General features: G+C 42.9%; 1 protein-coding gene across 12 annotated transcripts in view; it reads right to left on the reverse strand.

Annotated features, from left to right (window-relative positions):
• rubcnl (rubicon like autophagy enhancer) overlaps positions 1-24,800 on the reverse strand; it is a 75,585-nt gene extending 50,785 nt beyond the window's left edge. Inside the window, exons 1-6 of one of the 12 annotated variants that reach the window (XM_043700358.1) lie at positions 24,641-24,799; positions 22,514-22,578; positions 11,933-11,976; positions 3,257-3,374; positions 576-1,052; positions 214-311 (exon numbers count right to left, since the gene is read on the reverse strand). In XM_043700358.1, coding sequence (XP_043556293.1) covers positions 214-311; positions 576-1,052; positions 3,257-3,374; positions 11,933-11,938 — 699 coding nt within the window. In that variant the 5' untranslated portion in view covers positions 11,939-11,976; positions 22,514-22,578; positions 24,641-24,799. Of the gene's footprint in view, positions 1-213; positions 312-575; positions 1,053-1,565; positions 1,681-2,686; positions 2,820-3,256; positions 3,572-11,932; positions 11,977-22,513; positions 22,579-22,696; positions 22,944-24,640 lie in introns of those variants that run through there. The other 11 variants (XM_043700359.1, XM_043700364.1, XM_043700357.1 and 8 more) reach the window with 11 other exon arrangements.
• Positions 24,801-25,065: the final 265 nt, after the last annotated feature.

Raw genomic sequence — 25,065 nt, forward strand, 5'->3', positions numbered from 1 at the left:
CCACAGTTTTGAAAAACTAGTAAATTGTCAACCCTTTACATTAAAAATATTTTACACGTTGATGTATCACCTATATTTAATTGACAATCCTGAACATGACTGACAGGAATCGCAAAACAAAGACAAATTCAGACAGCAGTTTTAAAAAAAAAAATTAAATCTTGTACAAGTGAACAAAAAACTTAAACCAGAGTTTTGTGGATAACATCTTACCCTTTCCTGAGCTCTACTTGCACTGAAACTAGGGTTGGAGAGATAACTCGTGTACACAATAGTCTCCGGTCTGTTATTTGGCCCATGTCGTGCTCTCTCTGTGGAAAGACAGAAATTTTAGATTCAAAATGGGGAAGAAAAAAAAAAAAGGGAAAATTTTAAAACAGAGCAAATCCTTTGCCTTAAAAATGCTAAACAGGTGTATGAAAACAAGTACAACTTCCGATTCAGAAATTTCAGATAACCAACTGAGTTATACCATTCTTCACATATCTCCTGCCATTCTGTTTCCCATATTTGCTGCATCTGAATTGCAATTCTTATTATTCGAAAGCAATATTGTTCATATTAACATCTTTTACCTGGATGGATGTTTGAGTCTGACTGAGAGCGTTGATAATGGGGTTCTTTGGCCTTAGACACTGCAGGTGAAGTTCCTGTGAAGCTCATGTGCCTGGAAGCTGTAGACTGTACAGAGGTCAAGAGTTTGCTGAAAGGGTTGAATATAATACGACTTGAGGACTTTTCAGGAGAGTGAGTCAGTGATGAACTACTGCTGCATGAATCACCTTGACAGGTCATCATAGCAATCTCCACACAGTGCCGCTGTTCTTCACCTTTACCACGACTGTCCCAAAGATCCTTCGAAGCTCCATCTTGAAACACAGTCAATGAAGATAGCCTTGTAATGGCTGTACAGTTCTCTGTGAGAGGAGGTTTGAAGCCATCAAAGGTGTCCAATACAGAGCTCAGGATCTCTTTGATGGCTTCTGGATTGTTTGAGGGTTGGCCTGGGTGCACTGCAGTCTGGCCCATCACTGCTGGTGTGGAGTATTCATCTGTCAAAAATAAAGAACCACAAACAAGATCAGTTGAATTTTGCTGACAGTGTTATCAATGAATAGACAATTTGGTTGAAAGAATTCAGGATGGACAGTACAACGCAATAAACCTCTATTCAATGTGCTCCATTAGACAGGGGTCAATGCAATGAGGAGATCTTGATCTCCAGCGGTTTCTAACCTGCATCGTGCTCAGGAAATCTTTGAAATTACCATCCAGAAATGGGAAAAAGACTAAGTATCCATGAATGGGGAAAGACAATAATGTCAATAACCAAGAATTCATCTACTTTGGTAAGGAAATAAAAGATAGACATAACATTTCTTAGGAAGTGCTGGCATACAAAGGTGTCGTTGCTACTGAAACACTAAGTTAACATGCAGATGCAATAAATCAATAAAAAGGAAGGCAAAGGGAAAGTTGACTTTTATTGCAAGAGGTTTAGAATAAAAAAGGGGGCATTGCTGTGCCTGCATCTAGAGTAGCATGTACACTTTTGGTCTCCTTACCCAAGGAAGCATGTAGTTGCCATGGAAGGAGCATAATGGAGGTGGGCCAGACTTAATCCCTGGAAATGTTGGACTACCTTCTGATGCGAGATTGGAGAAACTGGACACACACGCTCTAGAGTGTCAAAGAATAAGTGGCAACTGCAATGAAATGTAAAAGATGCTTACAGATTTCCCTGGCTGCTGAGTCTAGAAACAGAAGACGACTGAGATAGGGAATAATGTTTGGAGTCAGAGTCATGCAGCCACCAACAGCTCTCGTATCAAGCACAAAAAGATAGTCAAAAATACATGATTATGACACACCATCTGCCAATAATGTAGATGAGTGAAAGTCTGGATCCAACACTATTGGAAAACCACAAATCTGGTTAACTAATGCCCTTTACAGAAGGGAACTACCATCCTTACCTGGCCTACATGTGACTCTCAACCATGAAATATGGTTGATTCTTAACTGCCCTCTGAGCAATTAAGGATGGACAATAAATGCTGGGCAAGCCAGCAAAGCCCTCATCCCATAGATTTTTTTTAAATATATAAAAACTCATTTCAGTAAATATTGGGAGCTGGATTAAATCTAAACCAATTTGATCAAGTGTATCACAACATGTCTTGGAACCACAGGCCTCCAGGTCTACAGGAAAGGAGGAGACTACCACTATGCCACAAGAGCCCCGTTTAAAAATAAAAGGGTACATTTCCATTAAACAGCAAGCCCCAATTTAAGTAACACTGAGAAACAAGTAAAACACCGAAAATAAATTCCACCTCCCAGACAGAAAGAGCTGCCTTGGTTTTATCGTTCTGTTTTTGAATCTGAGGCAAATTAGTGTTGCATAAAGGCATTTTTTTTAAAAAAAAACAAAAAAAAAGTCCTCCACAGAAGTAATTGAAGAGAGCTTAAACACACTAAAGAAACAGGAAGGAATCAAAAGTCTGGTTTTGATTATTTCAAGACCATGACGGAAGAAACAAACTTGCAAATACTTTCTAAATAAACTTGTTCAGAGATGGAGCAAGTAGGATTTGAACCCTGGCCTCCTGGCTCAGATATAGGGACACTACTACTGCACCAGAAGAACCCCCATCCAAAGCACTTGTTTTCTCTGCACACCTACTTTTCCATTCAACCTGCTCAGATATTATAATACACCTCTGAAGGGAGAGGGGGAGATTTGTACCAAGGCCTCACCAATCCAGCATTAGAGAGAGACTACAACTGTACCACACAAGACCCCTCAGAGAGTCACCAGTTAATACAGCAATGAGAAGAGAGAGTTCTGATTGGTCAAGCCATCATTCACCATGGAGATCTAACGAGAGCAGGTAACTGCCAATTTTAGTTCTCAAACCAGGCAGATGGACACTGATTGATCAGGGAGTTGCTATGGGAATGAAACAATTTACCAGTTTTCAGGAAGAAACAAACTTGTCGATACTTTCAAAATGAACTTGTTCAGAGATGTGATTACACACCTCTGGAGCAAGTGGGATTTGAACCCCTTTCTTACCATGAAAACATTGTAATGGACATACAAAGTCCTGCAGCTTACCGACTTAAAAGCATTGTACTGCAAGCCTGACTGAATCAAAGATTAGAGAGGTAGAATAGAACATGACTCTCAAACTTTACATTTAACGCCATTTCAGAGTTCAAATCAAACAGAGGATAAAATAAAACCAAATACCTGACAGTGCTGAGGTAGACGGTGACTGGGGCAGTAAACACAAGGTGTTCAGATGGAATCCTGAGGCAGATACTGCCCTTGCCTCAGACACAGGCAATAAGCTGCTCTCCCTTGCCTGCTGTATCAGTAAAACAGAAAAGAGACTGAAACTGACAACAAGATCAATCACCCAATCGCAGAGACAACAAGACATGAACTGGAGGGAAAGAGATTCTCAGCTTCACGGCGTTGAAGATGCTCACTATGTGGAATTAAAGCAACCTGATTGGTAAAAAGACCAGGTGGAGACAGCCACTAGTTCACCATCTGATCTTGACTAATTCCCCTGAAAGGAACAGACTTGGGGTTTTTAAAGTGACACTGTCTATCTGAAAATAAAGTGTTTGCTGATTATCCTTTATTTGTTTGCCAGCACACAAGAAGAGAATATATTTATTCCAATCACTTGGGTGCAACATCTTTAGTGATCTGTCAATTCTTCTCATTCCTATTTTTGCAATAAAACCTTTTCATGAAAACAGTGCCCGTTTAAGAGGGTGTGGGATTAAGAAAATGAGATTTCCACCTCCTCCCCAAATCACTATTCTAACAGGGATGCAATATCCTCTGAAAATTAAAAGCATGTGCTAACTTCACCCCATTTGATAAATTGACGTTTATATCAAGATGTAACCAGTATTTGTTTTTTGTAAAAGTTCTCATTAAGCCACAAACAACTGTCTGATAAATTAAGGCAGCAAGACCTGAGATTTGAGCAATATGTTGGGTGACAGAGTTTGGTCCAGTGGATTTTGTGGCACAAGTGTAATGTCAGAAGATACAACTTTAGATCCTATCCCATTCCAGACATCTGTTTGACCAGGTTAGTACATAGTTTGCACTTGTTTTTAAAAGCCATGAGCAATATTGAATTTCAGACTCATTGTGAATATGTTTGGAATGGTATTGTTACTTGTTAAGTTTCCTACAATGCAATCACACTGAGACCAGCAATAGAGTACAGATAAAACTGACATTTGTATTGCTGCTTTTCATGCTGTAAATCTCATTGAAACAAAGTGAATTCTAAACTGGTGCCAAAAAAGCAAGGCCTTTTATAATTCATCCATACTTCCTGACAGTTGCTCAATTTTGCCTTTAAAACAAGGCCACGGGTAAAATTCTCTTCCCTTCCTCCATTTCAGCTTTAAATACTTTTTTTTTTCTTTTCTCCCTCAGCCCTCCCCGCTGGACAGAGAAAGTCAGACTCATGAGACGTAATCAGTAAGCACCATTTCAACCCAGTTTGTCTTGATCCCAGAGCTGGGTGTGTCCACCTAGTCCAAAGTAGACTGACAGGTTGAACTTTTATCACCAGTGCAGTGTCCTTGTTAGAAATAAGAAATTTTTTTTTTTGGACAATATGTGTCTCACCTACCAATTGATGAATGTGCATGATTAACATTAGGTATAAACACATCCATAGACTTTGAGTTTGTCAGGGAGCAGGATACAGAAATGGTGTCAGCAGAGTCAACAGTCTATTGACTTTCCTGAATGGTAGTACTCTTCCTGATTACTGGGTTGTATGCCCTTTAGTATGAGGGTCATTTTAACAGACAGATATATGACTAAAAAAACTAGAACCGCTTATTTAATTGCTGTGGTGCAACTTGCAATAATGCCAACCATCTAGAAAGATTTTGTATTGCTTCTGCATTTGTGGTTCCGCAATATAAATAAGGCACAAGGCCTTAAAGGGGAACAGTGTGAAGCTGCATTAACACTGAGTGTCCTTGTTCATGAGCCACAAAAAGCTAGCGTGCAGGTGCAGCAATCAGTAAGGAAGGCAAATGGTATGTTGGCTTTCATTGTAAAGGTGATTCAAGAACAGATGATGTCTTGCTGCGATTGCAAGGAACCTTTGTGAATCTGCACCTGGAGTATTGTGTGTAGTTTTGGTTCCCTTTTCTAAAGTGAAATATACCTAGCACAGAGGGAGTACAATGGAGGTTGATCCCTGGGATGGTTGGTGAAGAGAGATTGAGGAGACTGGGTCACTATGCAAATAGGATGTTTCCCTTACCTGGTGATCTCAAAATAAGGGGCTGACCATTTAGGACTGAGATGACCAGGAGTTTCTTCATCTAGAGGTTAGCGAATCTTTGGGATTGTCTGCCTCAGAGGACTGGGGAAGTTCAGTCATTGACCGTGCTCAACAGAGAAATCAATAGGCTTTTGGAGACAGGTGACATCTAAGAACATAAGAACCAGATGCAGGAGTGGCCCTTCAAGCCTGCTTTGTCATTCAATTAGATCATGACTGATCTTTTCGTGATTTGGAGATGCCGGTGTGTGACTGAGGTTTACAAAGTTAAGTCGCGCAACACCAGGTTATCGTCCAACAGGTTTAATTAGAAGCACTAGCTTTTGGAGCACTGCTCCTTCATCAGGACAGCTACCTGATGGAGTGTTGCTCCAAAAGCTAGTGCTTCTAATTAAACCTGTTGGACGATAACCTGGTGTTGTGACTTTCAACTTTGATCTTTTTCATGGACTCAGCTCCACTTACCCACCCACTCATCATAATCTTTAATTGCCTTACTGTTGAAAAATCTGTCTATCTTTGACTTAAAAACACTCAATGAGGTAACCTCAACTGCTTCATTGGGCAGGGAAATCACGACCCTTTGAGTTAAGAGGTTCCTCCTCAACTCAGTCCTAAATCTGCTTCCCCCTTGTTTTGAGGCTGTGCCCCTAGTTCTAGTTTCACCTGCCAGTGGAAACAACCTCCCTGCTTCTATCTTACCTACTCCCTTCATAATTTTACATGTTTCAATAAGACCCCCCCCCCCCCCCCCCCCCTTCTAATTTCCAATGTGTATAATCCCAGTCTACTCAATCCCTCCTCATAAACCAACTTTCTCAACTCTGGAACTAACCTAATGAACCTCCTCCAGTGCCAGTTAATCCTTTCTCAAATAAGGAGACCAAAACTGCACACAGTACTCCAAGGTGTGGCCTCACCAGCACCCTATACAGCTACAGCATACCCTCCCTTAAATTTTCAACTCCATCCCTGCAGCAGTGAAGGACAATATTCCATGATATGGGGATAGTAGATGAGCAGCCATTAGCCAACTGAATGGCAGCAGTTTTGAATAGGAACCTACTCTGCTCCTATGTCCAATATTTCTATGATCTAATTGGCAGAGCACTCTCAGCTTGTCAAGTGGCCTCCTTCTCCCTCTTTGTTCCAATTTTCTGATATTCTCATTCTCCTGGTCTACCCCTTTCACTGAAATTCGTCCTGCTGCTTCTTCCAGATGATGGGCAGAGAATGCTGCCTGAAATATTGCGTCCTTCTAGTTCTTCTAAGTAAGTCTTTTCATGCAGCAGCCATTCTTTTCAGAGCAAGTTTTATATGGTATCGCAGTAAGATTATCTTGGTCATGTACGTAACAGAATGACGCAGACTTTACAGAAACAGGTTTGACCAGTTTCAGCCAATGATTATACTCAAAATAGGGCTTGTCCCACCATACTGCATCTCACAGTCAAGAAATCTTTATATTAGAATTAAAATCCCTACAGTACATAAACAGGCCCTTTGGCCCAACAAGTCCACACCGACCCTCCGAAGAGGAACCCACCCAGACCCATTCCCTTACAACTCTACATTTACCCCTGACTAATCTACTTAACCTACACATCCCTGAACACTATGGGCTATTTAGATTAGATTACTTAGTGTAGAAACAGGCCCTTCAGCCCAACAAGTCCACACCACCCCGCCGAAGCGCAACCCACCCATACCCCTACATTTACCTCTTTACCTAACACTACGGGCGATTTAACATGGCCAACTCACCTAACCTGCACATCTTTGGACTGTGGGAGGAAACCGGAGGACCTGGAGGAAACCCACGCAGACACGGGGAGAATGTGCAAACTCCACACAGTCAGTCGCCTGAGGCGGGAATTGAACCCGGTCCCTGGCGCTGTGAGGCAGTAGTGCTAACCACTGTGCCACCATGCCACCCCAATATTCCTTTTTAATATTCCTTTTTACCTCATGGCTTTAAGGTGAAACTGAATAAATATTTCAATGTTAGATGCTTCAAATGCTCTGTATGGTACAGTGTTCCATATCCTCATGGATAAAGAAGTTTATCTTGAATCTTTTTTTTGCTGGAGTTTTCATGGTTATCTTACATTTTTTGATGTATAATTTTCTCCTTCCTCGCAATTTGGCAACATCTTCTCTACATTTTTATGTACTAATTTGAGCCAGACTTCTTGCACAGCAGTAGGGGGTGGTGAGCTGCCATCTTGAACCAATGCAATCTGTCTGCTGTAAGTAGACCCACAATGCCCTTGGGGAGGGGATTCAAGGATTTTGACCCAGTGACACTGTAGGAATGGTGAGCTATTTCCAAGTCGGGATGGTGACTGGCATGGAAGGGAATTTGCAGGGTGCGGGATTCCCATATTTGCTGCCCTTGTCTTCCATCCTATCAAAATCTCTTCATAATTTGAACAAGTTCCATTAGATCTGCTCTCAACCTTTTTTTCCAGAGAAGACAGTCCAAACTTGTTCAACCTACCTTCTCTGTTCTGGTTTCACCCTGGTTTGCATTTTCGCGAATATCTCTGTCTATATTTTGCATTCTGAGACCAGATCAGTTCTTCAATTGTGATCTAACCAAGTTTCTTTTCATGTTTCACATAAATTCCCCACTTTCCATTCTATTCCTCTAGAAATAAACTTGGGGCTTTGTTTCCACCTTTCTGCATCTGTTAACTTGTGCTGCTATCTTTGATTTGTGAATATGTATTCCCTATCTCACTTGGCGGTTCTAATTTGGACGCTTGCCTTTTTTACAGCTCCATCATTACACCTACCAAATTGTACCAACTCACTTCCATCTATACTAAAAAGTAAGCTGCGAGGTGAACACTCATTCAACAAGTTGACTTGAGGGTGGCAATAGTGCAAATTGTAGTCTGAGTGGGGGATTTCAATGTCCACCACCAAGAGTGGCTCAACATCAGTACTACTGTTTGAGCTGGTCAGGTCCTAAAAGGACATTGCTGCTCGACTGCGTCTGAGCAGATGATGAGGGAGCCAACAAGAGGGAAAAGCATACTTAACCTCATCCTTACCAAACTACTGGCTGCAGATGCATTTGTCCATGACCATATCAGTGAGAGTGACCATCGCACAGTTCTTGTAGGGACAAGGCCCATTTCCATTTAAAAGGACAAAGACAGCAGATACTAGGGAACACCACCCCCCTGCAAGTTGCCTCTAAGCTACTCGCCATCCTGATTTGGAAATGTATCACTGTTCCTCTACTGTCGCTGGGTCAAAATATTGGAATTCCCTCCCTCCAGGCAATGTGGGTCAACCTACAGCACGTGGACTGTGGTGGCTCAAGAAGGCAGCTAACCACCACCTTCTCAAGGGGCAACTGGGGACGTGCAATGATGTGGGCAGCCAGGGATGCCCACATCAATCAAGTGAATTAAAAAAAAAAAAAATTCTATTCTGCTGTAATCTTTGTTTAGAACCTCCAATCTCGAGTCATACTTTGGAGTTTGAAGTTGTTCTTCCCATTTGAGTACAAATCGTTCATATAAATAGTGAGCAGCAGTAGTGTCTGCACTAAATCTTGTGGAACATCACTTTTCAGCTTCTACCAGTCTGAACAAACGTCTTTGACTCTGTTGGGTTGTAGTTATTAACCTGAAATACTAACTCTGTTTCTCTCTCCACAGCCGCTGCCTGACCTGCTGAGTATTTCCCACTTTTATTTATTCTACTAACCCTCCCTGTTTTGTAGCTGACCAGCAGCTCACCTGCTATACATCCCTTAACTCCATAAGGTCAGAGCTTAGTCATGAATCTACTATGTGTTATCGGAAGAAAGACTTTCTGTAAATGCAAATTTATTGTGTCGATCATGTTATCCATACTTGCTCACTAATCTACAGGCTTGGCTTTTGTCAGGATTACTTTGCTCCAAACCTCCATTAAAGCCTTGATCTGAACATGGACACTAGAATTCAGAGAGGGGAGAGTGATTGCATTTGAATCAAGGCAAGGAGGTGAGTGGGGATTGGGTAAAGTTCTTCCCTGCCAGAGACTTACCCAATACAAGGCTCATGATTGTTGGAAGTCAACCTTCTCACATTCAGGATACAATAAGAAATTCCCCACGTGTAACCATTTTCAGCTGCTTCATCAATGACCTTTTCTCCATCGTAAGCTCAGAGATGAAACCGTTCACAAACGATTGCAGTGTTCAATTCCTTTTGCTACTCCTGATAGTGAATATGAATATTGTCTGAGTCTGACTGCAGCAAGACCTGGACAACATTCAGGCTTGGACTAACAAGTGGCTAGTAACATTTGTGCCACACAAGTCCTGGGCAATGCCATCTCTAACAAGAGTGTCTAATCATTACCCCTTTTACCTTCAATGGCAATCCCCTACTATTACTATCCTGGGGATTACAATAGAACAGAAGCTGAACTGGGTCAGTCAGGTAAATATTGTGGATTCCAGTACAGACATATACAGAGAATCTGCGATTATCCAGCATTAAATTATCCAAACATTGGATTATCTGGCAAGATTGCAAAGTTCTGATGCTTGGCTAACTGTGTTATCCAGCATTTGATTATCCGGAATTCGATTTACCCAAACAAAATACTCCCTGCCTGTGTAATCTGGATAATCGAGGTTCCTCTGTGTAAACCCCATCCAACATGATTTTGGGACATGGAACTCACATACAGATGGATTGTCCTTTTCTGGTTTCATTTCCATCTATTCCCTCAAATTCTAGAATCTAACTGGACAAACTGAAGACTTGGCAAACCAAACCTGGAGATTAGGCAATTTTGAGTAGCACAGGGGATGACAAGAGTGGCCTCTCCTTGTAATATGAAGGATGGGAATTGTCACAAATCTTGAATGTGAACAGTACTATTGCAGGTTCTAGTCTGGCAAGCTCAATACCATGGCTTAAAAATGTGTTGCTGGAAAAGCGCAGCAGGTCAGGCAGCATCAAAGGAGCAGGAGAATCGACGTTTCGGGCATAAGCCCTTCTTCAAGCTCATGCCCGAAAGGTTGATTCTCCTGCTCCTTTGCTGCCTGACCTGCGCTTTTCCAGCAACACATTTTTAAGCTCTGACTTCCAGCATCTGCAGTCCTCACTTTCTCCAAGCTCAATACCATGGAACAGTAGCTTTCCTTACCCAGTTTAATTTTTTAGAAGCATGTCAATTGATTTTGTTTTCAGTGTGTGATTAAAATTTGACTAAACTCTACATTGTAGAAAAACTCAGTTTTTCTAAAGGGATCATTTTTCAGCCATCTCATTATTGCACTGTTCAAAAAGATTTCAAAGATTTACAGCAGACTTAACAGGAAGCAGAGAGTAGGAATCGATGGGTCTTTTTCAGGCTGATGGTGTGTTACAAGTGGTGGGCCACAGGGGTCAGTGCTGGGGCCTCAACTCTTTCCAATTTATGCAAATGATTTGGAAGAAGGGATTGAGGGGATGGTTATGATGCAGTATGCAGACACAATAGGTGTTCAAGAAAGCTAATAGAATATGCTATTTTCTTGCAAGGGGCATCGAGTCATAGAGATGTACAGCATGGAAACAGACCCTTCGGTCCAACTCGTCTACACCAAACAGATATCCTAAATTAATCTCGTCCCATTTGCCAGCATTTGGCCTGTATCCCTCTATCTTTCAAAAAGAATCAATCAAGTTTGTGAGACATGATTTCCCACGCACCAAGCCAAGTTGACTATTCCTAAACAGTCCTTGCCTTTCCAAATACATGTAAATCCTGTCCCTCATAATCCTCTCTGACAACTTCACCACCTCTGATGTTAGGCTCACCGATCTACAGTTCCCTGGCTTTTTGTAAGCAACTTAAGTATTATCCACCACACAATCCGCCAACACCTCACCCGTGGTTGTTGATGATACAAATATCTCAAAGCACCCAGCAATCACTTTCCTAAAATCCTACCAAGTTCTAGGTCCTGGGGTTTTATCCACCCTGATACAATTAAAGACGTTCAGCACCTCCTCTTCTGTGCAGGATTCGGAAGGTTATACTTCAGTTATACAAGGCATTGGTGAGATGCATCTGGAGTGTTGTGAATGGTAGCAGTTCGGAGAAAGTTTACTGGACTGATACTTGGACTGAGTGATTTGCCTTATGAGGAAAAGTTAGACTAGGCCTGTATCCTCTGGAGTTTCGAAGAGTCGGAGTTGACTCAGTTGAAACATAAAAGATCGTGAGGGAACTTGATCAGGTGGATGTTTTGTCTTGTGGGAGAATCTTGAACTAGGGATCATAATTTAAAAATAAAGGGGTGTCATTTTAGGACAGAGATGAGGAAGTAATTTTTGAGGGTAGTGGGTCTTTGGAATTCCCTTCCTTTTTAAAAAAGCAGTGAATGCAGAATATTTAAATATCTTTAATGCAGAGGTGCATTGATAATTGGGGGTGCGCAGGAATGTAGAGTTGAGGTTTAATATCTAATCGGCCATTAACTTATTGAATAACAGCAGGCTTCTCCGGCCATATGGACTACTCTTGTTCCTCCTTTTTTATATGTACATTAAACACTTATCTGTAATATGGTGATGGCTTTAAATCATTACCTTCATTAGTGCTCAGGGTGTCACCTCATCTTCATGCATATGTCCTGTTGAAACATGAATAATCCACTTTCAGATATTTGGTTGTTCCACAAATGATTGAAGAAATTAAAATGGTCCTAAACACATATCAAACTCACATTGTCACCATTAAGCAGGACAATTCGAAGCAGCAAGATGAAATTTTATTAACATAAGTCTCCTAAATAAACATTATATGGAGATGCTGGTGTGGACTGGGATGGACAACGTTTAAAAATCTCTCAAAACCAGGTTATAGTCCATCAGGTTTATTTGGAAGTACAAGCTTTTGGAGCAATGCTCCTACGGCAGGATCATAGGACTCAGACTTTACAGTAAAAAATCAGTGTCATACAACTGACGCGATGTATTGAACAAACCTAAATTGCTCTTAAATCCTTAATCAATTAGAATGGGGATGCAGGTTTTGACTCATTAATATGTAAATCCCAGAACTTCTTTCAAGTCATTTCTGCAATAACTTAAGGTGACATCTCCGCTCAGATAATGCATTAAAGATGTGAGGTTAGAGTCTGTGTTTGTTTTCCAACCTTGAGTCAGGTTCCAACCTGACTGCCAACAGATCTGTCCATATGACATTTTATAACATTCCTAATTTGGAATTAGAACCAGTCTGACTCGAGGTTGGGATATAGACTCTAACCTCACACCTTTAATGCATTACTTGCCTGAGCTGATATATCACCTTTTTTTATATATAAAACCTTAAATTATCTCTGGAACATGACATGAAAGAAGTTCTGGGATTTACATATTAATGAATTGAAACCTGTATCTCTATTCTAAGTGATTAAAGACTTAACAGCAATTTAGGTTTATTCAATACATCGCATCAGTTGTATGACACTTTAATCATTTTACTCTAATTTATGTCTATGATCCTGCCCCACTAACTACAGGCGAACGTTAAGAGTTTGTGAATCCATTCAGTATCCTAACAAGAGTAGGATAGAAACTGTTACGAAACAGGCTGGTGTGTGTGTTCAGGCTTCTGTACCTTCTCCCTGATGATAGATCCATCTCACGCTGACAATTTTTTCTATAACCTATGAGAATGCTGGTGGCCTTTCCTTGACAGCGGGCCTGGTATATGGATTCTATAGATGGGAGGTTGGCCTTTGTGATTGTCTGGGCCAAGTTCACCACTCTCTGTAACCGTCTCCGATCATGAATGGTACAGTTTCCATACCAGGTAGTGATACATCCAGACAGAATGCCCTCGATGGTACACCTCTCAAAGTTGGCAAGGGTATTCGCCATCATGCCAAATTTCCTCAGCTGCCTGAGGAAGAAGAGACGTTGTTGGGCCTTTGTAACCAGTATGTCCACATAAAGAGTCCAAGAAAGCTTGTTGTGGATGACTACTCCCAGGAGCTTGGCACTCTCCACTCCTGAAGAAGGGCTTATGCCCGAAACGTCGATTCTCCTGTTCCCTGGATGCTGTCTGACCTGCTGCGCTGTTCCAGCAACATATTTTCAACTCTCCTCTCGTTCCACCTCTGTGCTGTTAATGTGTAGGAGGGCATGAGTAACATCCCGCCGAAAGTCAATAATGAGTTCCTTGGTTTTGCCAGCATTTGAGAGCTAGGTTGTTCTCAATGCACCATTAAAATGTAATTCTGCAAATACAGATCAATCGTGTGTGTGTGTGTGTGTGTAAAACTTGGTCAAGTATGTGTGTGAGTGTGATGGGGTATAGACCTGTGAGAGGGTGCATGTGTGAGTGCATGCGTGTGCGCATGGGAGAGAGCTTATGAATGAGAAAGGGTCTGTTTGAGTGTGAGTGTATATAGAAGTGCGTGAGAGAGACAGAGAGGACGTCTCAGCACACTACACCAGCATTTCTCACAATGCTGTGATGCCGTCAACAGGCTCGGTACTCAACACCACAACTGCTAATCTCCAAGCACCATCCTACAACTCATCCGTTTGATTCTCGAATACAACGTTTTCACCTTTGACAAATAGTTCTTTATCCAGATATATGGAACAGCCCTGAAAATGTGTTGCTGGAACAGCGCAGCAGGACAGACAGCATCCAGGGAACAGGAGAATCGACGTTTCTTCAGCCCTTCTTCAGCCCATTCCTGGACCTACTGGTTACATTTTCAGCTCTGATCTCCAGCATCTGCAGACCTCACTTTCTCCTCCCATATGGAACAGCCATTGGGACTAAACGTGCACCCCAATATGCCAACGTTTTTATGCACCGGTTCAAACAAGACTTCTTTTCTGCACAGGTCCTCCAACCAACACTATACACCAGATATATTAATGACGTTTTCTTCCGCTGGACCCATGACGAGGAGTCATTGAAACAAATAGTGATATCAATGAGTTTCATCCCAACATCAGACTTGCCATGGACTACACTTTAGTATCTGTCTCATTCTTGGGCACATGCATCTCCATCAAGGATGGACACCTCAGCACCTCACTCTACCGCAAACCCATGGATAACCTCACTTCTCCAGCTTCCATCCGAAACATTAAAACTGCTATCCCCTACAGACAAGCCCTCTGCATACACAGGATCTGCTCAGATGAGGAGGAATATCATGGACACCTGAAAGTGCTCAAGGATGCCCTCCTAAGAACAGAGTACGATGCTCAACTCATCCACCGCCAGTTCCCAGAAACCGCAATGACCTCCTCAGGAGACAGACATGGGATGCAACCAATAGGTTACCCTTTGTTGTCTAGTACTTCCTGGGAGCGGAAAGGCTATGCCATATTCTTCGTGGCCTGCAACACATCATCGATGAGGATAAGCACCTTGCCAAAACCTTCCTCACGCCTCCACTTGCCATTAAACAACCACCAAACCTCATTGTTCACCGCAAACTGCCCAGCCTTCAGGAAAACATCGACCATGACACCGTACAACCATGTCACAGCAGCTATTGCAAGACATGTCAGAGTGTCGACACTGACACCAGCATTACATGTGGGGACACCTCCCACTATGTACATGGCAAGTGCTCGGGGGACTTGGCCAATGTTGCCTATCTCATACGCTGCAGGCAGGAATGCCCTGACTGCAATGTACCATGCCTGTCTGCTCAGTCTCGTCAACAACGGATGAATGGACACAGTGCAATGATCACCAGACAGGAGTGTTTTCTCCAAGTTGGGGAACACTTCAGCCATGCAGACATTCGGCCTCGGACCTTCAGGTGACCATCCTCCAATGCAGACTTCAAGACCAAGCAATAATGCAAAGTGGCCAAGCAGAGGCTGATAGCCAGGTTCGGGGCCCATGAGGACTTGGGTTCATGTCACATTACAGGTGACCCCCCCCCCCCCCCACCCCTCCACCCCCCAACTCTGTCTCTCCTGCATGCACGGGCACGTAAATTTATGGGATGGATCTATATTTTACTTTGCTCAAAAACTGCATAGATCCATGTAACGTTCTGTAGTCTCAATTAGGAAATAAAACTGACTCAACATTGGGACAGACTTTAAGTTCACACCTTTTTAATACATTGTCTGAGTTAAAATAACCCCTATTGCTAAATAAACTGAAGCCACCTTGAGATTGCAACTTCAAAGGAGTTCTCAAATTTACATATTAAAGAGCTTAAACCAGCATATCCCATCCTAAAAGATGCACAACTTAATCTAAGTTTGTTTAATATATCGTTCCAGGTCTGTGACACTGTAACCCTTTTGCTATAAATTCTGAGTCTTCCGGTCCTGCTCCACAACCACCTGATGATGAAGTGGCAGTGCCTTGAAAGCTAGTGCCTCCAAATAAACCTGTTGGACTGTAACCTGGTGCTGTGTGATTTTTATTTTTATTTTTTTTGAAGCTATAACTAAAGTTGTAATTCTAGTGCAGGACCGTAGCACTGTCAGAGATGCTGGCATAGAGTATTAGAAGTCTACAACATGCTCTTTGGCCCAACTTGCTTATGCCACCCAGTTTTCGCAATAAAACTAGCCCCGTTTACCTGCACTGGGTCCACATCCCTCCATACCTATCCCATTCATGTACCTGTCTAAGTGTTTCTTAATGATAGAATTGTTTTCGCTTCCGCCACTACCTCTAGCAACACATCCCTGCCACTTGTCCACCTCTGCAAGGAAAGAATTGCCCCTTTTGTATCTCTCCTCTCTCACCTTAAACCGAGACCTTCTGGTTTGAGACTCCCTTACCAGGGGGGAGAAAGCTGTCGTAATGTCTATTTTATCTATGCCTCATGATTTTACAGACTTCCAGAAGGTCACCTCTATGATCCAGGTGAAAGTCCAGTTTATCCAACTTCTCCGTATGACTTAAACCTTCCTGTCCTGTCCTTTGGTTAAGTTGTTAAACCAAGGCCCCGTCTGCCCTCAGATAAACCATCCCATGGTGCTAGTTTTTGTGAAGAAGGACAAGAGAGTTTTCCTGGATGCCCTGGCCATTGCCAATGCAGAAGCAAGCCGTTATCGTATTCTGACTATAACCGAGACTATATTTCAAAAAGACTTGGGTTGCCATAGAGGACTTTGAGCTGTGCTGGGGCTGTGAAAGGTGCGATGTAAATGCACGACTTTGGAATAACATCAGTCTGAATGTTGCCCAGGGTTGCTGCTCCCAGGCACATTCCTTGACTCCGAGTTACAAATAAAACCACGTGTGCTGTATGATCATGCAAGCCTAGTCTGTTGTCCTCAGAGCTGTGAGTTCTAGTGTGAAAATGGGCTCACTGGGTCTCCCAACAGACCAATAATCTTCCCTTTCACACGTTCACTGAGGCGAGTGACAGTGGCTTAAACCTCAAGAAAAGAGTATTCACCCTCACTTCCCAAATAGCCAAGTGTTATAGAGTCATAAAGCACAGATACAGACCCTTTGGTCCACGCCAAATGTAATTCCAAACTTAATTCGTCCCACTTGTCTGTTCCTGGCCTATATCCCCCCCAAATCTTTCCTATTCATCCACTGACATGGTAGCTCAGTGGTTAGCACGACCGCCTCACAGCACCAGGGACTCGGGTTTGATTCCAGCCTCGGGCTACTGCGTGTGTGGAGTTTGCACATTCTGTGTGAATTTCCTCCAGGTGCTCTGGTTTCCTCCATAATCTAACAATGTGCAGATTAGTGTTTAGGGATGTCTAGGTTAGATGCATTAGTCAGGAGTAGGGGAATGAGTCTGGGTGGGTAACTCTTTGGTGGGTCAGTATGGACTTGTTGGGCTAAGTGGCCTGTTTCCACACTGTCTGGATTCTATTCTATGATTATCTAAGTGTCTTTTTACGCGTTGCCCGCAACTGTGCCTGCATCCACAGCTTCCTCAGGAAGTTCATTCCACATGCAAACCGCTCTCTGTGTAAAAGGTTTGTTTCGCATGTCTTTTTATTTTAAACCTCTCTCTTCTCACCTTTAAAAACATGCCCCCTAGTCTTGAAATCCTCCATCCTAGGGAAAAGACGCCTGCCATTAACCCTATCCATACCCCTCATGATTTTATAAACCTCTATAAGGTCATCTCTTAATCTCCTACGTTCCAGTGTTAGAAGTCCAGCTTATCCAGCCTTTCTTTATAACTCAAACCTTCCATATCAGGCAATCTCTTCCGAACCCTGTCTAGCTTAATTTTGTTCAGACAGGGAAGCAACCAGAACTGGACAGAGTATTCCAAAAGAGGCCTCACCAACGTCCTGTACATGGCGTCCCAACTCCCATGCTCAAAGGTCTGAGAAATTAAGGAAAGTGTGCTAAAGCCCTTCTTAATCACCCTGTCTATGTGACACAAACGTTAAAGAATTAGGTACCTGAATCATTAGGTCCCTCTGTTCTATAACACTCCCCAAGGCCCTATCATTCATTGTATATCCTGCCCCGCTTGTTGTACCAAAATGTAATATCTCGTATTTATCCAGATTGAGATCCATCTACTGTTTTTCAGCCCATTGACTCATTTACATCTCTCCGACACTATTCCATTCTCATCCATATGTCTATCCAACAACCATTTAAATGCCCTTAAAGTTGGTGAGACTACTACTGTTGCAGGCAGTGTGTTCCGTACCCCTACTACTGAGTAAAGAAACTACATCTGACATCTGTCCTATATCTATCACCCCTCAATTTAAAGCATTTGTTCAAGATTTCTTTGTAATCTTAGAAAACATTCTTCACTATCTACAATGCAACCATTTTTGGTGTCTCCACAAACTTCCTAACCATGCCTTTTATATTCTCATCCAAATCATTGATATAAATGACAAACAAAAGAGAATCCAGACCAAATCCTGTGGAACACCGCTGGTCACAGGCCTCCAGTCCAGTTGAAGCATGAAACGTGCCTCTGATATTTACCTTTTGTAAGTTTTTATTACAGTGGTGCACTTTCTAAACATGGACCACCAAAATCTGACCACCATAGTTTCTGTTGACTCCATTATGAAGGACTTTTAGGGAGTTATCTGTTAATGCTATAAATGTGATGAACTAACATCCTAGCCAGCGCTGCTGTGATTGATTACAGATTACTGGTGTACGTGGCAAGATGGTGTAGTCCACAACTGTATCCTCTAGGCTCGGAGATACACATGGTCATCCTACAAGGACACCAGGGATCTCCTTCACTGCAGACCTCCACCTGCCATGCTGCAGTGATGCTGCCTAAAGGTAAAATCTCCATAGTCCCACAGGAGCATAGGACTGCTCTCTCAGAGAGAGAGAGAGAGAGAGAGAGAGAGAGAGAAAGAAAGAAACAGACACGACTGGTGGTGGTTTGACCTAAGGGTCACCACAGGCTTCCAGCAAGGGGAGAGGTGGGACCTTCATGATGACTGCCTGCAAGGGAATTGAACCCCACACTGTTGTAAAACTTGAAAGGATTCAGAAAAGATTTACAAAGATGTTGCTGGTGTTAGAGGGTTTGAGCTACAGGGAGAGGTTGAATAGGCTGGGGCTGTTTTCCCTGCAGCGTCGGAGGCTGAGGGGCGACCTTATAGTTGTTTATAAAATCATGCAGGGCATGAATAGGATAAATAGACAAGGCCTTTTCCCTGGGGTCAGGGAGTCCAGAACTAGAGGGCATAGGTTTAGGGTGAGAGGGGAAAGATGTAAAAGAGACCTAAGGGGCAACTTTTTCACGCAGAGGGTGGTACGTGTATGGAATGAGCTGCCAGAGGATGTGGTTGATGCTGGTACAATTGCAACATTTAAAAGGCATCTGGATGGGTATATGAATAGGAAGGGTTTGGAGGGATATGGGCCAAGTGCTGGAAAATGGGACTAGATTGGGTTGGGATATCTGGTCGGCATAGACGAATTGGACTGAAGGGTTTGTTTCCATGCTGTACATCTCTATGACTCTATGTTGGTGTCACTATGTAACACAAATCAGCCAACTGAACTAACTAACTGAAACACAGCAGTACTAGTACAGGTAAAGGTGCTGAGAGGCAGGCGCTAAGGGATTGCACAAGGGGAAATAGTTGATACATGAATAACAGGTTCACTTTGGAGTGTGTATTTTGCGATGGCTTGCATTTTTGTGTTGTGATAGTAACAGGAGCAACATTATCTATGGCACTGTTGGTGAATGAGGAACTCTGACAAGCTGTTCTACTTCCTCCTCCTCCTCCTCGCCTTGTCTACAGCATAAAAAAAAAGATACGTCATATCAGACTCAAAATGTTAACTCTCTCCGCAGATGCTGCCAGACCTGCTGAGTTTCTCCAGCATGGTTTTATTTCAGATTTATTTATGTTTATGCAAAAGCTTTGAATTTGGCTAAACTGATTCAGTACAACCCCTGGTAGACTTTCACAGCTTTAAATACTCAGTCATAGAGATGTACAACAATGGAACAGACCCTTCGGTCCAACCCATCCATGCTGACCAGATATCCCCACCTAATCTAATCCCATTTGCCAGCACTTGGCCCAATCCCTCTAAACCCTTCCAATTCATTATACAGTTCCAGATGCCTTTTAAATGTTGTAGCTATACTAGCCTCCACTACTTCCTCCGGCAGCCCATACCATACACGTACCACCCTCTCTGTTAAAAAGCTGTCCCTTGGGTCCCTTTTAAAACTTTCCCCCTCACCCTAAACCTATGCCCTCTAGTTGTGGATTCTGCGATCCTGGAGAAAAGACCTTGTCTATTTACCCTATCCTTGCCCATCATGATTTTATAAACCTCTCTGAGGTCACCCATCAGCCTCCGATGCTCCAGGCAAAATAGTCCCAGCTTATTCAGCCTCTCCCTATAGCTCAAGTCCTCCAACCCTGGTAACATCCTTGTAAATCTTTTCTGAACCCTTTCAAGTTTCACAACATCTTTCTGATAGGAAGGAGACCAGAATTGCACGCAATATTCCAACAGTGGCCTAACCAATGTCCTGTAGAGCCTCAACATGACCTCCCGACTCCTGTACTCAATACTCTGACCAATAAAGGAAAGCATACCAAACGCCTTCTTCACTATCCTATCTACCTGCGCCTCCATTTTCAAGGAGCTATGAACCTACACTCCAAGGTCTCTTTGTTCAGCAACAGTCCCTAGGACCTTACCATTAAGTGTATAAGTCCTGCTAAGATTTGCTTTTCAAAAATGCAGCACCTCGCATTTATCTAAATTAAACGCCATTTCTCAGCCCCTTGGCCCATCTGATCAAGATCCTGTTGTAATCTGAGGTAACATTCTTCACTGTCCGTTACACCTCCAATTTTGGTATTATCTGCAAACTTACTAACTATACCTCCTATGTTTACATCTAAATTGTTTATATAAATGATGAAAAGTAGTGGACCCAGCACTGATCCTTGTGGCACACCACTGGTCACAGGCCTCCAGACTGAAAAGCAACCTTCCAGCACCACCTTCTGTTTTCTACATTTGAGCCAGTTCTGTATCCAAATGGCTAGTTCCCTCTGTATTCCATGTGATCTAACCTGGCTAACCAGTCTACCATGAGGAATCTTGTTGAACGCCTTACTGAAATTCATATAGATCACATCTACTGCTCTGCCCTCATCAAACCTCTTTGCTACTTCTTCAAAAATCTCAATCAAGTTTGTGAGACATGATTTCCCACCCACAAAGCCATGTTGACTATCCCTAATCAGTCCTTGCCTTTCCAAATACTTTTAAATCCTGTCCCCCAGGATTCCTTCCAACAACTTGTGGGCGGTACGGTGGCACTGTGGTTAGCACTGCTGCCTCACAGCGCCACAGACCCGGGTTCAATTCCCGCCTCAGGCGACTGACTGTGTGGAGTTTGCACATTCTCCACGTGTCTGCGTGGGTTTCCTCTGGGTGCTCCGGTTTCCTCCCACAGTCCAAAGATGTGCAGGTCAGGTGAATTGGCCATGCTAAATTGCCCGTAGTGTAGGGTAAGGCGTAGATGTAGGGGTATGGGTGGGTTGCGCTTTGGCGGGGCAGTGTGGACTTGTTGGGCCGAAGGGCCTGTTTCCACACTGTAAGTAATCTAATCTAATATAACTGCTCTCCCATCAATGTCAGGTTCACCAATCTGTAGTTCCCTGGCTTTTCTTTACTATCTTTTAAACAGTGGCACCACGTTTGCCAATCTCCAGTCTTCCGGCACCTTACCTGTGACTATTGATGATACAGATATCTCAGAAAGGGGCCCAGCAATCACTTCCCTGGCTTCCCACAGAGTTCTAGGGTACACCTGATCAGGTCCTGGGGATTTATCCACTTTTATGTGTTTAAAACATCCAGTACTTCCTGTAATATGGTCATTTTTCAAGATGTCATCATCTATCTCCCTCCATTCTATATCTTCCACGTCCTTCTCCACAGTAAAGACTGATGCAAAATACTCATTTAGTATCTCCCCCATCTCCTGCAGTTCCACATGTAGGCTGCCTTGCTGATCTTTGAGGGGCCCACTTCTCTCCCTAGTTACCCTTGTGTCCAAAATGTATTTATAGAATCCCTTTGGATTCTCCTTAACTCTATATGCCAAAGCTATCTCATGTCCCCTTTTTGCCCTCCTCATTTCTCTCTTAACTATACTTCTACCGCCTTTATACTATTCTAAGGATTCATTTGATCTATCCTGTTTATACCAGACATAGGCTTCCTTTTTCTTAACCAAACCCTCAATTTTTCTCGTCATCCAGCATTCCCTGTACCTACCAGCCTTCCCTTTCACCCTGACAGGAATATACTTTCTCTGGATTCTTGTTATCTCATTTCTGAAGGTTTCCCATTTTCCAGCCGTCCCTTTACCTGCGAACATCTGCGCCCAATCAGCTTTTGAAAGTTCTTGCCTAATCCTGTCAAAATCGGTCTTTCTCCAATTTAGAACTTCAACTTTTCGATCAGGTCAATCCTTTTCCATCACTATTTTAAACTAATAAAATTATGGTTGCAGGCCCCAAAGTACTTCCCCACTGACACCTCAGTCACCTGCCCTGCTTTATTTCCCAAGAGTAGGTCAACTTTTGCACCTTCTCTAGTAGGTACATCCACATACTGAATCAGAAAATTGTCTTGTACTTGTGTAAAGCAGGTAACACTGGAGAACCAAGGCAATATCCAGACAAAATCAACCAGTAACTAACCTGAAAGTACTTTATCCCTTTAGACAGCTCGAAGAGGGGTCCTTCTTGCTGTTGAAGATCCTTTCCTATGTGAGGTTAAGAGGGCATTAGCTTCAGGCTGGTACTGCTGGTGACAAATTAGCCTTGAACACTGACTTCACGATCTGGCACTATACTAAGAGCTGTTCACCTGAGCATACCAACCTTCCCAATTTTGAGTCTGATGTGATTTTCCCCAAAAGGGCGATCTGCAGACACTGCTTTGGATGGCAATGGGCGCTACCAAGGTGAAATTCCTGTCGACCATTCCTTCAACCTGAATTACGTGTAAACCTCGACATCACCATTGAAACACTGTCACCAGTACCTCACTGCTCCATTTATCCAAGGGGGGTTTCTCAAAACAATTCAAAAACAAAGCACTGCAGAAACTCAGTGGGCCCAGCAGCATCTGTGGAGAGAGAGAAAGCAGAATTAACTTTTCGGGTCCAGTGACCCTCCTTGAGAACAGAGGATCAGTTCTGAAGAAGAATCTTACTGGCGTCGAAACATTAACTCTGTTTCTCTCTCCACAGTTGCCGGCTGACCTGCTGAGTTTTCCCAGCCATTTATTGAATTGTCAAGCTATTTTGGAGACCTGTGATGTGATACAGATACAAAGATTCTCTGATACTTTCCCCTCCTAAATCATAGAGTCAGAGAGAAAATCAAAAAAGTGTTCCTTGAATAAAGGAATGCAGTTTTTGAATTGGCCATTAATTTTCAAAAGCACAACCAGACAGATTGGTAATTACACTTGGGATGGCATTCCAGACGCACTTTGGGCTTTCTGGTTGCTTTGTGGAGGGAGTCCAGCGACTGTTAGTGAATGTCCGAGAGAATACCTTCAGGACCCAGCCTGTTCTTCCCCATTCTGGGCTGCTGCTGCCTCACAATGTGAGATCACAGAACCTTAGCAGCGGGACAAAGCCTGGAAGCAAGAGAGGGCTGGCATGAATCAGCATAACGGGCCGCTCAGGTCATGCCAACTTAAACACAGCAAAATGTGTTCAGAGTTCTCATAACTGGATTAATTTAAGATACCTGGTCAGCATGGACGAGTTGGACCAAGAGGTCTGTTTCTGTGCTATACAACACTATGATTCAATAAGTGCATAGTCCAGTGGGTGTGTGAGTTACTTAGTTTGAAATATCTGTTCCTGACATGCCATCAGACGAAAGGCAGTGATGTTTACAAACTGGGCTGAACCTAATTCGAACACTTGCCAATTACACCCACGTTCCAGGATTGAGTTAAATAAAGGCAGATAACATGAAGACTGGATGACGGTGAACTGAAAGCATGATGCAGGAATTCACCTGCCAGGATGTGGGCACCATTGGCAAGGCCCACATTTATTGCCTGGCCCCAATTGTACCTTGGCAGTTCAAGGAAATGGGGACTGGCATTAGTAAAGACTTAAGAGCAATGCTTCTGAAATCTAAACAGAGTAGGAGGTGGAACATGAGCTCTTGGCTTCACTGAAAGTCTTTTAGTGACCAGACAACCAGAAGATATTAGGCCATTTGGCTCATGGAGCCCATCCAATGTCATTCTGGATTAGAATGGTGCTGGAAAAGCACAGCAGGTCAGGCAGCATCCGAGGAGCAGGAAAATCGACGTTTCTGGCAAAAGCCCTTCATCAGGAATAGACTAGTTTTTACCCATCCAATATCATGTAAAGTCCTGGGACAAGATCCTTCTGAATCAGAAGGCAGGATGGAGAAACATTTGTATTGAGGTGTTGACCTGTGAAGAAAGTTACATTCCCCAAGCATTTTTTTAAAAAGTACCCAAACTGAGTTTGCAGGGTTTTTAAAATCCCAGACACTGCGGAGTCCAACTATTCACATGTAGAAACAACATATTTTTGGTGCAATATGCCACAGTCTCAAGATCTTGAGAGGCTAACCATTGAAACAAGTGCAAATTTTCTCACCATCTAGTCACTGACATCAGTGCATCCAGGACCTGTTCTTATGTAGAACTGCTGGCCCACAACATCTCCAGAGCAACTGGCACTGTTTACTATTTGCAAACAGGCACAGCAGTGACAGTATAGACTTTGCTGAATTCATTCAGGGTGTGAGAAGGAACTGATGCCTTACCTCTTGGGTTGCTGGTCCAAACTACCTCCTTTTCATACCGTAAAGAGGATATGGAATGGCTTCAGTTGCACTAAGTGACCAGGCTTAGATGTAGAACTTCACTTCAGCCTCTGTATTGCCGTCAGTGTGTTGCTGCAACTTGAGAACATTACATCACTGAGAGATTATCAACCAACTGGAGTTTTCTGTTAAACCTGTACTTCCTGAATATAGATTTCTCATTGCATGCAAGTGGGTAATTTAAATATTCATGACAGTGACTTCCCTGATTGACCTCTGACCTCTGACTGTCTGGTCCTGAAACCTTCACTTGTTTTTCAAGTAGGTTTTTAAAGAAAATCACCCTCATTCAACTTCCCCAAAAAGTCTTTTTTTTTGTACTGAATACTGTCAGCAAGATGCATATAAAACACCCTTTAAGCTAG

Source organism: Chiloscyllium plagiosum, chromosome 12, assembly GCF_004010195.1.
Source record: "Chiloscyllium plagiosum isolate BGI_BamShark_2017 chromosome 12, ASM401019v2, whole genome shotgun sequence".
Classification (NCBI taxonomy): domain Eukaryota; kingdom Metazoa; phylum Chordata; class Chondrichthyes; order Orectolobiformes; family Hemiscylliidae; genus Chiloscyllium; species Chiloscyllium plagiosum.